This window comes from Rhamphochromis longiceps, linkage group LG13 (genome assembly GCF_057381845.1).
Source record: "Rhamphochromis longiceps isolate RC_006_pf linkage group LG13, R_longiceps_female_GT1.1, whole genome shotgun sequence".
Lineage (NCBI taxonomy): Eukaryota > Metazoa > Chordata > Actinopteri > Cichliformes > Cichlidae > Rhamphochromis > Rhamphochromis longiceps.
The window spans coordinates 5,663,640-5,680,008 of record NC_140569.1 but is presented as its reverse complement, the minus strand read 5'-3'; the positions used below and the strand labels follow the sequence as shown (position 1 = coordinate 5,680,008).

Here is a 16,369-nt window from a genome sequence, read left to right as displayed (position 1 = left end):
CCTCCTCTCGATTCAACACAATTTCATTTCCCATCTATATTTTATTCATGGATCCCAGATGTCTTTGACTGACTGAACACAACAGAAAACTGAACACTGACGATGAATCAAAGTTGGAAACGTCCCCAGGCTCTAGTGGGACCCTGTATTCGAGGACACATTGCTGGTATTGTTACCTCAATGTTACCTCAGAAGAAATGAACTTTACTTGAAATCCCCTTGTGATTGAATTCCAACTTTCTCTTGCTTCAGTATTCCCACCACTTCAAGCAAGCAAACTGCATGTACAGAATTAAAATAAGGTCCCAGTTATTCATTCCCAGATGAATAGAAGAGGCTTCTCTCTCTGCAGAAATGAGCAAAACCTTTTATCAACCAACTTATTGGGTAGATTTACAGTAAAGTACTCTTAGATGATGTTGTTATTGTGTTGTGTGTGATGATATAACCACATTTAACTGGGCCTTCTAAAGTCATTCAGAGGGCATATTCAGAAAAAGCCCAAGTAAACAAAAGTGTTGTTTGGAGGTGCAAAGGCAACCTTCCTGACACTCTACTCTCATTCAGGTTAGGAGTTGTCAAGTCATTATCTAACCCCAATAACCTAATATTCAGCTGGAAAAGCTGGCAGGACATTGGATCTTTATTTCTTCTCGTTGCACCATTAGACTTTCCTAGAATGTAAAATGCAAAACATATAATATCACAGTGTAGTATATTTTGGATCTGCACCTGAACTATGATCCATTATACTATATATGGTTTTAAATTTCAAATTAGATCATTTACGTTAAAATATGACTTGCTATGTCATATCAATATACTGTGATATAATGTGCAACCATGAAAAGTATTCCCATGTAGTAAAAGTGGTGAACAGTGCTGCTGAGTGTACTCAAGCTGCAGCAACCTCAGCAGAGACTCAGCTGTGTTTTTTTTAACACAAGGGAGGGTACCGAGTGGCCTTAGAGGGAATTCCACTGTGCTGTGCATTGTTATAAATTATATGATTCAATCAGGCGAGTCTCTGCCACAAGCTGTTTTTTCTAAATATGGTCATCTAAACTATACAGCGCAGGAGTGATGTTATTCTTGGAGGATTTTCAAGGCTGTGAATTTTTATGATTTCTTTTTCCCCAAATGTATGAAAGTGTGTGTGTGTGTATCTGTTTCATGAGGGAAGGCATTTTTGCAAAGTGAAATCACTTCTGGACAACTCTCCCTTCTTTAATAGGTCAGTTTACGGCACAGTTTGAGAGCAGGCGTGTGCTGTGAAGGGTTAGGGTGATGATTAAAGGGCTGGGAATGAAAACAGTCTCTGGAAGCTCTTAAGCACAAACATGTGTGCGTCGTTTTGTTTCTCACATGGATGATGTCAAACTCAGCTGACTAGATGCTGTCACTGAAAGTCTTTGTGTGTGCGGTTGTGTGTTTGTGTCACTGCGGTTGTTTTTGATTATGTGTTCCTCTCTAGTATGAATGTGTCACTGGGCTGTCGTGCAGTTAGCGGTCAGTAAATGTCTGTCTGTAGTGGGGGATTACAGAGAAAATCAATACTACAAGGCTGCTTTGATGTAGCCAGTAAGACACATTGACCTGTCAGTTCAACTTGTAGCCTTGAATTTCTTCTTCTCTTTTTGGTGAGCAGACAGTCTGCTTAACTTTAGTTCTGTAATTCAGTTGGGAAGGGAGACAGTCAGGGTGTCACTGCAGACTCTCTGGGCTAATACTGCTGTAATTCAATTTCCTTACAGGTGCCATTATGGCTTATTAAATCTTAAATAACCTGATGCATTAACTGTGGCACTGCTGTACAGCATAACAGTATAGACAGATGTCCACCCAACTTTCTGAGGCATCCTCCTGGGAGCTGTAGTTTTTAAATGCTCATAAAGATGGTGTGTTTTGTCTTTATTAAATGAGGTGTCCATAGTGTACCCACCTCCTGTCTAAAGACAGCTGGGATAGGCTGAAAAATCTGATTTAAACTTGGCCAATCTCCCCTTGAAAGTCATCTCTGTGCGCACCTCTAGGCCACTTGCTGTGCTATTTTCAAATCACTTCCTGGAAGTATCACTTGGTACTTTTGTGCATTTGTTATGAGCCTCAAACATGCATAGAGAGTAAACATCAGCTCTGAGCCTAAACCGACTTTAATGACTGCTGATAAAAACTGGGTCTCCAAACAGCAGCTTGTAGTGGGAGATTCATAGCTAGAAAGCAGCACGGGTTTTTTTTTTTTTTTTTTTTAAAGACATCTACAGTGCTGTGCATCATAAATTCTTCCCTCAGGGTGAGACTGTCAATGCTGTGTTCTTCTGTAAAATCTCAAGGTGTATGTAAGGCGTACGCCTGCAGTTTCAGCCCCTCCCCTACCCAAGCGTGCACGGGTAGGGCCACGTATAATCGACACTTGCAAAACAGACGTGTCTGTCTGGCTTGCATGAACACGTACACAAGAAGCAGTACTTAGTGTGTATGTGTGTAAGTAGCAGTTGTACTGATCCATCATCAAATAACAGAAAACAGGAAGATATTTCCGACTATTGATTTTTAAATCAGATTGTAATTTGACTGCATTTGCCAGTAAATGTCATGACTTAATAATGTTATAGCTGTTTAGCTAAATGCAGGCACTTGTGTTCACTAATTAGAGTTGGCTAAATCAATCAGCATTGTATATCAACTTTAAAACATTTCTTCATGTTGGAAATAAGAAATACCTTATAAATGTACTTCCATTGATTACAACCTTTTATAATTTACTGAGAAGCTGAAAGATTTAGCTTCAGCATATGACAACAACTATACTGCTATTCTGAGACTGAAATGCTCGAGAGAACAAAGTGTGAAAGGGACGAAGAAGTTGTTGGTGTCATGAGTAATGCTGCTTTAAAAGAATATGTTTTTTTATTTTTTTTATTTGAATAGATGAGGAGGTGAGTGAAGGCTTGAGCTTTCCATTAGCAGATGTGTGCATGACATGAGCAGATGGTATTAAATGAGTAGGGAGGTGGTGCAGAAGGTGTAGCCAGGCCTCCCTCTGGATAGAGTGACAGGGGAGAAGATGAAAAGGGAGATTTGTAACTACACTACCTGGCGATATTGGGCTCTCTCTCTTAATCTGTCGGTCCCGCTTGTTCTTTTTCCATCCATTTGTCTGTCTATCCCCCATGCATCTGTCTTTTGTGCTGCATCAATTATTCACCCGGAGCAAATGAATATTTCAAGGGGGTGCTGGACTCTCTTCCTCCATACCTCATGCTCTCATTGCTGTCTCTGTTTTTATCAGTCTGCTCGCTGCCCCTCCTCTTGCTCTGCCACCGTCACCCTTTCATGGCTCGTCCCTCGGTGCTTTCGTACAATATATAAGCATGTGTTACTCCTGATCCCAATTCTGTGGTGTATGTAAAGGATTTGACTTTGGCCTCGTATTATGACCAGCCTTCTGCCCCTGCTCACCATTTATAACCTCAGCTAGCTGTGAGTCTGCCTGTGAGTGATGGCTTCCTGCCGACACATGTACGCCGTCTTCTTCTGTGCCAGGCGTTTTTGGGGGGAAGATTAATGGGAGAGGTGTTTGGAGTGACGGCTTGTTGGGACTGTAGGAGGCTACACCAGTCAGCTTCACATTAACAATGAATGTGATCTACCTTGCACATGCTTTTATAGATACTGAATATGCCAAAGATCTCAGCCTGAGAAAACCAGAGGAGAGCTACACCAAGGCTTTGTCAAAATTTAACTCTTGATTCTATTTTTTTGAATAGTAATTTTTGCACGTTTCAAAATGTTAGGGTTTGGGCGATATAGTGAACCAGTCATTGTCCCACACATCTGTTTTCATAGCTGCTTATACAACTGTCGGAAACAATGATTGCAAATAGTTGTTCACGACTTCAGATCACAAAGGAGAGTGGGAGGCAACCTAACTGCAACCAATCACACTCCAACATGGGCAGGCTGCAGTCAGACTGAATGGTCAAGGTTTGCAAATAATTGGCATCTAATTTCTAAACACAGGCAGATTACTAACACGTTACTATCAATCTGAATTAGTGCAACTGTGACATGTCTTTCTGCAATAGCGGGCTTGACTCAGCTGGTTCCCAACTGTTCATATTCTGGTTATATTCCTATATAAAAGCACGACTGTCAAGCCCATTTGTCGTTGTGCAGTTAAATTGCTGTCTTGCAGCAACTACATCACTCTTCATGGAGGAATTTCTGGACTCTGAATATCTGTTTAATGCAACTTTTTGTGTATGTAGACAGCAACAGATTTGTCCTTTCTTGTTAATTTATAGCAGTTAATCACCAAATGATCACAGGTTGCATATAACTGACTCCATTTTATCACAAACCTAAACTGTGCACAAAAGCTGCTTTGAAGACAGACCTGATTGCCATCCTTGAGGCAACCATTTCAAATTTCCAGTCTATTGCACACGGTCACATTAGTATTTAGCATCTGATTACCACTTGCTCATAGTAATCGTATGATGACTAATTAGCTGTTTTTTTCCCCCAAATGCAACTGTACCTGTAAAAATACACAAACAATTAAAACACAAAAAAGAAGAAAAAAACAAGTGACAATGGACTCTGAGTGACTGAGGTTCTGCAATTGAATTTCTAAGAAGTTTACAACGCAGTAAGCAGTAATTAAAATAATAAAAATATAGGCTGGGAAGTGCGTTTCACTGCTGCCACACATCAGCACGGTTTAAGCTTTGGCTTATTCAACCCACTGAGGAACTTTTTCTGCAGGCATGTAACCCAGGCATGAGTGGCCTTCTTGCTTTCCCTCACAGTCTAGTTACATGCATGTTTGGATAACTGAATAGATTCAAAGATTCCAGCTGAGATTAAATTTTAGTGTGAATGGTCATCTGTGCGTCAGTGTGCATTATTCCCTCTATTACACCATCTTATTTGAAATAAGCTTCATCCTGCTCCAACCTTGCATGCAACAGTGTGGAATGAATAAATGTTCCAGCATTTTTTTCTTTTCTATTTCACTTTTGTTTTCTAGCTTATGAACTCGCGCTGTCACAGCACAGCCTTTTAACCTTTTAGTTGCTGTTGTGGGTTAAGATAAAATAGCCATACTAGGCTTTTGGTTGCTGGGATGTTGCTTCGTTCTAGTTCTTCATCATTTAACACCCACACTGCAAAGAAATTGCACGAGTGACAGTTAGTGACTTTGTAGGACTGTTCCTCTTTTTCTTAGACTTTGATAATGGCTTTACATTTTATTAATTTCACCTTTCAAAGCTCTTTGCTAAAGTTTTACAGCATTTCCATAATGACCTTCTTTGAATGGGATGTATGGCCCTAAATTCAAAAAATGTGAACATCAATAAAACAGGTGCAATAATAAGACAAGAAAATAGACAATAGATCTTGGGAACAGACATTCAGTTTTAGACATTAAAGATGTTCATGTGTCATCAGCAGTAAGAAACGAGTTTTCATCATCATCATCATCATCATCATCATCATCATCATCATCAATATGATCACCATCAATATGATCAACATTTAAGTCAGTGTTACAGCAGCATGACATGAATATTTGTCTTCTAATCCAGGATTAAAGTCGGGGGATCTAACTGTGATCAGCGGGGACTGATAGAAGAGGGATAGATGGAGGAGTAAATGGGCAGAAGTGAAGGGAAGAAGAGATGGAAAGGAAACAAAACAGACAGACCTTCTGCATCCTGTCTTGTTCCTCCTTTACATATATTGTGTCTGTGAGTGTGAGTGTATGTGTGTGCTTCTGTTTTACTGGCAGGATGTATGCATTTACTGCAGCTCGCATCCCGCTGTGCAGCAATCTGTTAGCACTTCCTTAGGTTCCTTTGTTTACCAGAAACAGCATATCTGGCTGAGGTTCTGAGCTGGGAGTGAAATGTAGTGAAATGTTGCACTCGCACAAACACTTGTTGCCTCAAAGACTGAGTGTATGCACTCTGCAGGATGCTAGGGACAGGGCAGTTTCTTCTAAACGTAACTTATGATGGTTTATGACTTATGAAATGCTGTTTTACAATTGCAGCAGTAAGTGTTTTGCTGGGCGTGAGAAGCATCATGGCAAATATAAATATGCTTTACCTTTATTGATTCGATGGATGCTTCTATTCAAAGTTATGGTGGTAATGTTTTTCATTCCTGTGCTATATATGATGCTAGAGGTTTTTTTTCCTTCCATTTATGCTTTCAATCACTATTTGACGTTTTATTAGCAGTAATACAATACTATATGCTTTTCATTAATGAATGTCTTTTTCTCTATTTCATATCAAGCAGCACTATGTTCAAGACAAATTTCCTCTTGGGGACAATAAAGGTTATTTGGCTTGATTGATTTATTTGAGTTCTGTTTCACCTGACCTTAGATTATAAGGTCAGAGGAAAGCATTTTACATTGATTGTAGAACTAATTGTCTTTAATTGGTGTATCATTGGACACAGTTCATAAACATGAGTTAGGATAATCACATAGACTGACGCTACACCAGTGAATTATCTTCATTTATACCATACTTTTTAAAACAGATTTTTCAGTGGGTTATTCCATTTTCGATGTGTGCTTCAGAACTAGCTCTCAGCTTGCCTCATGTTGTGATTTTGTGGATGAAGTTTTATCTACTATGTCGGTCTCTGTTATCTTGTTTTATGGTTCCCTCCCAAAGACACAAGAAAAATGAGTCTTTCACCCAGAAAAATCAGAAAAATGAGAGTTTCACTCTATTTTTCTCCTTCTTTTTCTAGTCTGGCAGTGTGCCACAGTGAGCACAGATCCTATAGTGAGGGCTTAGATAATGAGCACACACGGTCACACAGTAACATAGTGTTCAACTGGCGGCAGCCGGCGACATCGTCACTGTATGTGGTGCCGATATGTTGTGTGTGACAGTGTGCGTGTGTGTGTTTTCAGATTTTCCCTTGAGCATGGGATTACTTTGATTGACAAGTGCAATCGCTGGTTACCACCATCTTGGTTTTTACAGATGTCACACGAATTTGTCATGTTGGGATCGCTATAGCAACAGCATCAGGGATTGTCTCACCTTGATTTCAGAGGGATGCCATGTTTCGTCACCTCATACTGTTATTCTGCCAATCTGTCAGTCAGTCTGAATCAATCTGAGATGCTTGTTAGGCCTGCTGCCTGGGAAAATAATAATTATTAACATGACTGCAAAGCAGAGCTGTGTTGGGCAGTCTTTGGTTCCACTATAGCACCAGGAAGGACAAAAGGGGAGATGACAAATCTTAGTTTTACAAGACACAATGTAATGTAATGTAATCCAGGATTAAATAATGAATACAGCCGTGGTGTCTGCTATTGTGAAACCTGATGGTGTCTTCACAATAAAACCAGCTCCATTCATAAAAACTGGCACGAAGAGGATGAGTTACAATACACACCAAAGGAAATTACATTTTTGATGGGGTGGGTGGTGCTGAAAATATGGAGAAAATTTTATAATAAAGAAGTGTGCAAAATATTAAGTATTCTTTGGTAGGTAGACTGAGAAGAATCCTAGCTGAAAGTAAAAGATGGTGACTGGACAGAGTTCAACCAAACTAAAAACTTGAGAGGGAAAAAAAAGATGATACACTGAAATAATGTTGTACACTTATAAAATTTACTGAAATAACATAAAATATGTTGGAATATAAAATTTACAGGCTTTAGTTTTAGTCTTTGGTGCATCTGTTTATTGAGTTATCTGCACTGAAAAGGTGCTGTGTTCTTATTCTAATACCTGTGCAGAACCTCCATATAGTAACAGTTAAAAATACTAAAATGAACAATCAAAACTAAAAACTGAAACTGAACATTTTAAAATGGTAAAAACTCAACTGGAATGATACCCTCACCCAGGCACCACCCACCCCCAACACTGCTCACTGGTGGTGGTGATGAAATCATGGCTCATGAAGACTTTGGATGAGGTGCCTGAACAAAACACATGATGTACAGTAGAAATGGGGAGGAGGAGGATCACTTCGCCATGCCAGACCCCTTCAAGGGAGAGTGGAAGATCACAGTGGATTAAAAGACTGGTGATAAGAGGCCGACTGGCTGTGTAGACACAGTTTGTTGGACAGGAACATTGACATTTTGAACGAGGTGAATTTGACAGTGTGAGATAATGTACGTGCTGAAGAATAAAAGGCAGCAAGAATAGGCGATGTTACCAACTAACTTCCTTCCTGGCTTCCACCTTCTTCTGTGTACATGTTGGTTGTGGGGATAATGAGTTGAGCTGTGTTGATGTTTGCAAGCATCTCTCCTGATAGGATTTTGTCAGAGAGCCGGCACAGTTGCGTCCCAGTTTGTGTGGCTTTGTGTCTTCATTCTCAGCTCAGTGGATGCATCCATCATGGCAGGCGGTTTTCCTTCTTTAACACTGCTCTCTTCTGCCAAGGTCAGCTCATTATATCCATGCAGCTCAGTACTGGTCCCATTGTATTGCAGGCTCTCAATCTCTCACTTTAATAGCAGCTTCCTCTCACTGATGTTAGGGCACTGAGCTACAGGATCCTTCTTGGTTAGTGTGGATGTTCTTCTGCTCGTCCATAATTTCCATGTAAGGTCTCTGCTCGGTCCTACTGTTATAGCAGTCTTTAGGGTGTATGATGTTCTTAATCTGGGGGATAAAAAAAATAATTAAATGGGCCATTTTAGAACAGTTAGGCTGAGCACCAGTTGTTATAAAGTGCTCACTATTTCATATTGCCAAAGTTTTACTGTGCAGTCATCAAATGGATGTTGATTTTAAATAATTTAAGCTATTATTTTCAATTCAAATGATATAATATTAAATTCTTTGCTAAGAAGAATGGTTTCTTCTTCTTCTTCTTTTTAAATGATTAGTGTGTTTGTTTAAAACAAATGTTTATTTGTATTTTCTTACCAAGGAATAACCTGAAATAAGGAGGGGAAAAAAGCTCATGCCCTGCCACGCTTGATCTGGTGGTAGTAAATCAAACATTAAGCCCAAATACAACTCTTTGATGTCACATGATTGCACTGATGGGGACCCTCACTGATGTAAGAATGAGTATCTTTGTCTTGTAGGGGTCACAAGATAAGATTTCAACTCTAATTTTTGTCTGTTTTGTCACAGACTCCCCCAGTTGTTTCTGATTTTGAGCATATTAAACTGCGTCGCTGTGTTCATGTTTTCTCCCCTCTGTGTCTCTTTCTGCAGGTTAACAGACCTGTCAGGCTCTCTCACAGATGGTCCATTCAACTATAAGTACAAGACCAAGTGCACTTGGTTAATAGAAGGATTGTAAGTACCACTGTTTTTATCTTCCACATGTCATCATTAATCTTACTTACTTCCACTTGGATAAAGACTTTATTCTGTATCTAACTTAAGGGCTCTAGATAAGAGAGACTGTATTATTCTGTAAAAAGAAGGAGTTTGTCTGTGAATATAGTAGTTACTGTGCTTCGTAGTTGCTTTTTGCATATTTACTGCTCATGCTGCACCGACTGAAAGTGCTTCATTTGCAATTTTTTTCTCTTGCTATGGAAATACAATGCTTGCTTGCACTACATGTAGTATACAGTGGTAGACCACCATGTAAAAGTCACAGAATGGCAATCATTATTTTCTAACACGGTGTGTAAGGTTATACATTTAATGGTCTCTGTATGCTCTGAAATGTTAGATGAGCTCTGGGCAAAGCAATGAAGATGTCCATGATCTCCTTGGGAAATGCTGAAGGGCAGCTCAGGCTCCGTAATATATTACTACTATTATATATGCTATTATTTATTTTACTGTACTAGCTGCATTTTCTCTAAGAAAGATGAGAGAAAGTTACTCAAAAGTGAGTTCAAGCTAATTTTATTTGTATATCGTATCACACATTCCCCTCAGAAGGCTTTAACTACTGGATGGGGTGCCAAGAGATTTGGAGCAGATATCCATGGACTGTGACTGAAAATGTGATTTTCAGGCATTTTGTTGCACAACAAGAAGGTCACCTTGCCAACACATTTCAACTCCCAACTCAACACTTAATGGGACTCACAGTAGTGTGTTTGTGTCATTTTGTGTAGGTTTTTGGTTACTGAATAGAAAAGGAAGTGTCAAATTTTAACTCTCTGCTGGTTATCAGCTCTTTGTATTTTATAAATTCGGGCTTGATGGCTGAAGGACCAACAACAACACAAGCCAGTTGTTCCACTTATATTCTTTTAATCAGCTCCCAGCTAACATCTACATGTAGAGGACAGTCTACAAAGCTCTGCACACTCTCTGATAGGACCAAAGCACCAAAGCTTCTCCTTTCTTGTTATACTTTAACATAAACTTCACTGATATGTCTCCATTTACAACACGTCACATTACTGTGACAACTTTTGCCCACTGTGTTGTTGTGCCCATTTCAGACATTGAGGCATTCATTAGAACAAGCTGCACAATGAAAAATGATGCTAAACGGTTACTGCCAATCATTTTTACACATGCTTTAAAACGTGCTACTCAGCTAATATGAAGGATGATTTTAAGTGATAGCTTCATTTTTAAAAAAATTTATTTTTTAATGACAGATTGCTATAAAATCTCCAGAGCATATTCATTTGTCAAAGAGGAATAAATAAATCAGGTATGAGCTAAGAAAAGAAAAAATCTCCTCCATCACACCCTGGTGTATTTAAATTTGCAATGATTGTACAGTGCAGATTTTCCTTCATTTTAACGTCTAGGCCCTTATCACATCAATTATCATTAGGACTTTTATTTTTTATTTTTTAACCAATTAGGTATGCATGTCCACATATGGGAGACAATGATTAGTTCCCTGGTGTTTGCCTTCATGTGTAAAATTGGTTGATTATCATATGCAGGTTTATCTAAAGCTGAAATAAAGGTTTATTTCAGGATTGGACCTTTACAAAACTAGGATACTTGATACTAATAGTCTGCATGTGAACAGACACTGCACGAAATGCATCTTCTACAGTGCTGGCATTAGGCAAGGACACATCTCACAAGGATTTTAATATAGCAAAAAGGTTTTCTGCAGTGAGTGTGAGTCCCTGAACTGTCGATTTATGATCTCAACCACAGATTTTATGAATAGTGGAGACACTTCTATAAAGTAAGAATCATATGAAGCTTATAGGTAGTATATATATTTATCAAGAGTATTTTTGTCACACCTGTTTATTCTGCATTCCCTCTCTCCCCGTCTCCCAGCCCCAACGCTGTACTCAGGCTTCGCTTCAATCACTTTGCCACAGAGTGCAGCTGGGACCACATGTACGTCTATGATGGAGACTCCATTTACGCCCCTTTGATTGCTGTCTTCAGGTGAGCACCTGCTAGTCTGAATAGGAGAGCTGTGCAATGGAGGAAATATGTAAATGACTTAGGTACCCTTTGGCACTGCTTCAAAAGTGCCAATAAATTTGTGCTTGTGCAGTCAAATGACTTCATGTATGGCCAAACAATGGACCCCATAATTGCTGGCTTACCACAATACAGCAATAATAGAAAGAAAATACTGCAATTACTCACATTATCCCTGAATGCCACTTCTTTTTCTCGAGATTTATTCTGTACTTTGCTCTTTTTTCCCTTCTAAAGAACAATCTACAAGCATGTGGGTGGAACTCTTTCATTTCATGCAAATTCATTAAAACAGTAATGCTGCAATATTTTACCAACCTCCCACTTATTCTAATCCACTGAGGCTTATCTCTTGTTAAGAGTTCAGTTGTTTCCATAAAGGGGCAATTTGGACTATTTCAAGAAAAATATATAAAAATATCTGCCATTTGATTATACATAGTCTTGACTTGTGTAGCATTCTTACCTACAGTAAGTAAACTTAAATTGTTCATTATGGATGGGTACCTCCGCTTTGCATTGTAAAAAAACAAACACTAGTTCCTGCAGGGAGCTTGGGCTCAGTGTGGACATGGGTACATTTACAGTGCATTGCACGGATTAAAAGTGACAACCCGGTCCCCACAAAAAATCATAATCAAACGAAATTTAATTTGCCACTGCACTGCAATGTTTTTTACTTCAAGGCTAATTACTGTCATGTATTTTCTGTGGGGTGGCAGTGCTTTCAGACTAGAGCACATCATACACCAAATACATTTCAGAAAACCTTCTGTTATTATTTTGGGTCCATGGGGGATGTCTGTCTTTGCAGGTCTCATTGCCTTTCTGTTGAATTCTTTTCTCAGCGGTCTAGTGGTGCCAGAGACCAGAGGTAATGAGACAGTTCCTGAGGTTGTGACAACGTCCGGCTACGCTCTGCTTCACTTCTTTAGTGACGCTGCCTACAACTTGACTGGTTTCAGCATCGCCTACTCGTAAGCCTCAATATTGTTCTTACCGTCACTCATTTCCTTGTCTTCACCTGTTTGTTTTTCCCATCCTCTGTTTTTCCAGTTGTTCCAGTTCATGATCAGTCTGTTCTCTCCGATATAAACAAAAGAGAACACATCTTATATTTGTATTTATACTGAAATTTGTACTGAAATGTCAGCCAAATACCAAATCCTGATAGCATCAGCTTGTTAATGTGTGCTTATTTGTGGCAGCAGATCAAATGCATCATCAGCTAACTGATTTGCAATATCAAGCAGTTACATCGACAGCTTACTAAGTGATTATTTTTACCAAATGCTATGGCTGTGTTATATTTAGGTGTGCTTCTATTGTCTGTGTGATTTCATTTGTCACTTGTAGGGCAATGAAATTAGTCTCACCCAGGATTTTCCCATTAAGACAAGTCAAAGTGACACGAAAAGTTCAATACAGACAGAAAGTGCGCAACAGGCTCATATTATTAATATTTTGATAAGATAAGATAAGACTTTACTGATCCCACGACGGGGACATTTTTGCATTAATGAGAACTTAACAAGGTAAAAAATGTAATCTGTATATTCCAAAATTAAGCAAAGGCTTTATAAGAGTTTTTGCAGCTTCTCATTATCATCTGCTGCCAGACTTTGACTTCAGCTTGTAGTGGCATTTGTTCCCTGGGGCGACAGAGAGAGACGATCACAAATTTTTGTGTGTTGGTGGCTGATTTAACAACCGTGATCACTGATTGGGATGACGCCCACTCATGCGAACCTGGTTATGTAGAGAGAAAACTTGGAAAGACATATAACTGGCAGCTGTGTGTGGATACTCTCCCAGGAAAACAACACAAGAAGAAGGGGGGAAAAAAATCCAGATTTTTCACACCACCTAGCTTCTTGGATTTGGTAAACCACATGCACTATTAGCTACACTAATAGTGTGTTCAGAGACATTGCATAAGCAGGACACATGACATTTAAAGAAAACTTACCAGGAAGCCTCATAATGCTCTCCAATGTTGCTCTCTATAAAACCACAGTTGAATTACAAATGGCAACAGTAAGCCGGTCTCCATTTCTGGGTGTCTGTTGCCGGTGGGGACAAAAGAATCCAAGGTCACTGGGAGAAACTCACGTGATTGGGAAAAAAAGAAGAAGAAAGAAACAAAGCTGAAATACTTTCAGCTAGCACAGATCGTGAAGACACCATTATGTGGCACCACCTGGTGAGTAATGATAATAGTCAAGCAAGGCAAAATTATAATCTATAATCACAGCTGTGTCATCTGAATTGACAACAATGCTAACTTACATCCATCCTCCTATCAGAAACTTTGACACAATCCACAAAATGTTCTTGCTGCCTATGGTGCAAATCCCATGTCTTTTTTTTCTATATATGCTTCCAGACACCTCTTTAGCTTTGGCACGTTACCTATGGGCTGAAAGCCGTTGAAGTTCCCAGTCTGATGAAGTCATAAAGGAAGTTGCTTTTGCAGTTGTTTCTTTTCTTTTTTTCCTTTAGCTGGTTTTGTGTACACCATTTTTCTATCTTCTCACAAATGCTCATCACTGTCAGGCAGGGCCTTTGATATGTAATAATAAACTTAATGTTATTCATCACTTTTGTGGCTCACACAAAATCTCAAGTGTGGGATGGTTATGGCTTAGGGAGGTAGAGCAGGTCATCTACTAATTGGAAGGTTGGTGGTCAGGGAGGGATCCTTGGATATCCAAGATTCTGAACCCCAAGATGCTCCTGATGCATTCATTGGGGTGTGAATGTTAGATAGAAAGCACTTAGATGTGGAAAAAAGTGCTTGTGTGAATGGCTGAATGGGACATCTTGTATAAAGTGCTTTGAGTGCTCCAGTAGAGTAGAAAGAGTGCTATATACATTTACCATTTACTCGGACTGAAGGCCAGCCAGCCAGTCTGCCTCGCCATGCCAACTGGGAACGGTGTTTGGGAGCCGCTGTAACATTGCTGGTTTTTGTTTCCTGGCTCTACTAAAAGCTCAGTCGTACAGGACCATTCACACTGTTCATGTAGATTTCTATCACCCCTAACGTTAAACCAACCCACTTTGTGCAATTAGTGATGGTCATTACTGAAAACTGAATGCTATGTAACTCCTCCCAAGCTGGACACCTGCTTGGGAGGAATACGTGCATTTACACAGGTTCTTCTTAGCACACACATACACATACAGACGCACACACATGCCCACGGAGAGGAGATGAAGGTTGTCATGACAACACCCTTGTTACGGTAGCAAACCAGCTTTTTGCATTAACAAAAACATGATTCTCCGCCTCTGGTCCTTCACATCTTTCCCCCCAATTTTTCTATCTCTTTCATCTCGAACTTATCTGATATTCCATAGAAACGCCTTGTAATGTCGGTCTCAGTGCTTTTTGTTCCGTTTTGATTTTTATGTGCAATTTCTTTGTTCCACCTCCGTTTCCCATTTTCAGTCACGTCTGTCTTTTTCTTTGCGTTTTCCTCGCTGTGTCTATAATTTATCTTGTTTAAAATCAGAGGTAGTTTAGCTCCATCTCTATTGTGTGTCACATTGTTTATTTTTGCATAACATTCAGTTAGATTTGGTGGCTTTTATCCAAAGCCACTTACAGTAAGTGGATTCAAACTTTAATGTAAGCAGACTCAGATGGCATCAAAAACAGGAAGTCCAAATCTACACAGTGATGCCTTCGTGGTCTCTGGCTTTGCTTTGTATTTTTAAGGTTCTTCTTCTTTTTCAATACATAGTATTGCATTTGTTGTCACTGTTATTGTTAGGTTGAGTTCTGATTCCTCATTTCATTTCATTATCATTTTTTGTATGCTTAGTTTACTCTTCAAGTCTTATAGATTTAAGACGTCTTTAGTGTCACTTTCTATTCTGACTTTGCTGTAATTCACTCAGTAGCTCCTATTCCTGTCTCACCTTTTGTGTATCCCCCCCCCAGTCCCTCTTGTGTCTTGGGTTTTATTTCCAGTCTGATTGTCTTGATTATGTTCAGCTGTGCCCCTTTCCCATTTCCCACCTGTCTCCACTTCCCCAATCAGCCCTTTTTGTCTTTTTGGATTGTGTGTTGTTTCTCCTGAGTTCCTTGTGTAAATTTCCTGTATTTCAATGCCAAGTTGTTTGGGGGTTTTTTTTTGTATGTATTTGGATTATTTATCTTTTGTTGTCTTCCCAACAAATCTGATGTTCATGTGATGTTTCAGTTTCACGCAGCAAGACTGAGTGAACATTCTTTGCTACATTTTATTTAATAGTAAGAAATAGTTGATGTACTTTGTGGTTATTTAAAAATGATACAAGATGTTTGTATACAAAAGCCTTGAGAGGGAAGTAAGAGAATAATATATCCTAGGGATGCATTTTTCTTTTCTGTTCATGTGTGGTCATCAGCTAGTGTTTGTTATGTTGAAGGAGAGGTAAGACGATTGAGTAGTAGTAGCACAAACGTTGTTGGCTGATAAACTTGGCAAAACTCAAGACTATTTTTTTTTTTTTTTTTTTTTTAGCTGGAAGAAGCAAAACTGGATTAGCTTAAAATGAGAAATTCAAAGAACTGATCAAAAATGACAGCAAGACTCCTGATAAAAGAATTAAGAAGATTTGATTGTCTTGCCTCTTTAATGAGACGAGAACCTCAATTTTTACTGGGGTTGATAACGAGGAAATTGGAAGACTTTTAGATAGCAATGCTGGTGAAATATTCACTGAAGTTAGTGACAGTTTTGATGGTGTTGGGCATATCTGCTGAACAGTCGTTCCAGCAGATATTGAACATGAATCCACTCTAAAGCAAATAATACACACATCTAATATGTAAAGGTAAAAAATAGCAACTTTGGCTATCAGTAAATTTTACTATAAGTATATAAGTAGATGACTGCAGTCACCTCAGTTAATATTTCATGAGGCATGCACAATATCTCAAGGCCATATACTCATCTAAAAATAATATCTGGCCCGTCACAGTCAAG

General features: G+C 39.1%; 1 protein-coding gene across 1 annotated transcript in view; it reads left to right on the top strand.

Moving 5' to 3' along the window:
* Positions 1 to 16,369, top strand: part of atrnl1a (attractin-like 1a) — a 318,106-nt gene that overhangs the window by 29,373 nt on the left and 272,364 nt on the right. The window contains exons 3-5 of the mRNA XM_085427777.1: positions 9,231 to 9,314; positions 11,238 to 11,351; positions 12,239 to 12,367. Coding sequence (XP_085283903.1) covers positions 9,231 to 9,314; positions 11,238 to 11,351; positions 12,239 to 12,367 — 327 coding nt within the window. The remainder of the gene's footprint in view (positions 1 to 9,230; positions 9,315 to 11,237; positions 11,352 to 12,238; positions 12,368 to 16,369) is intronic.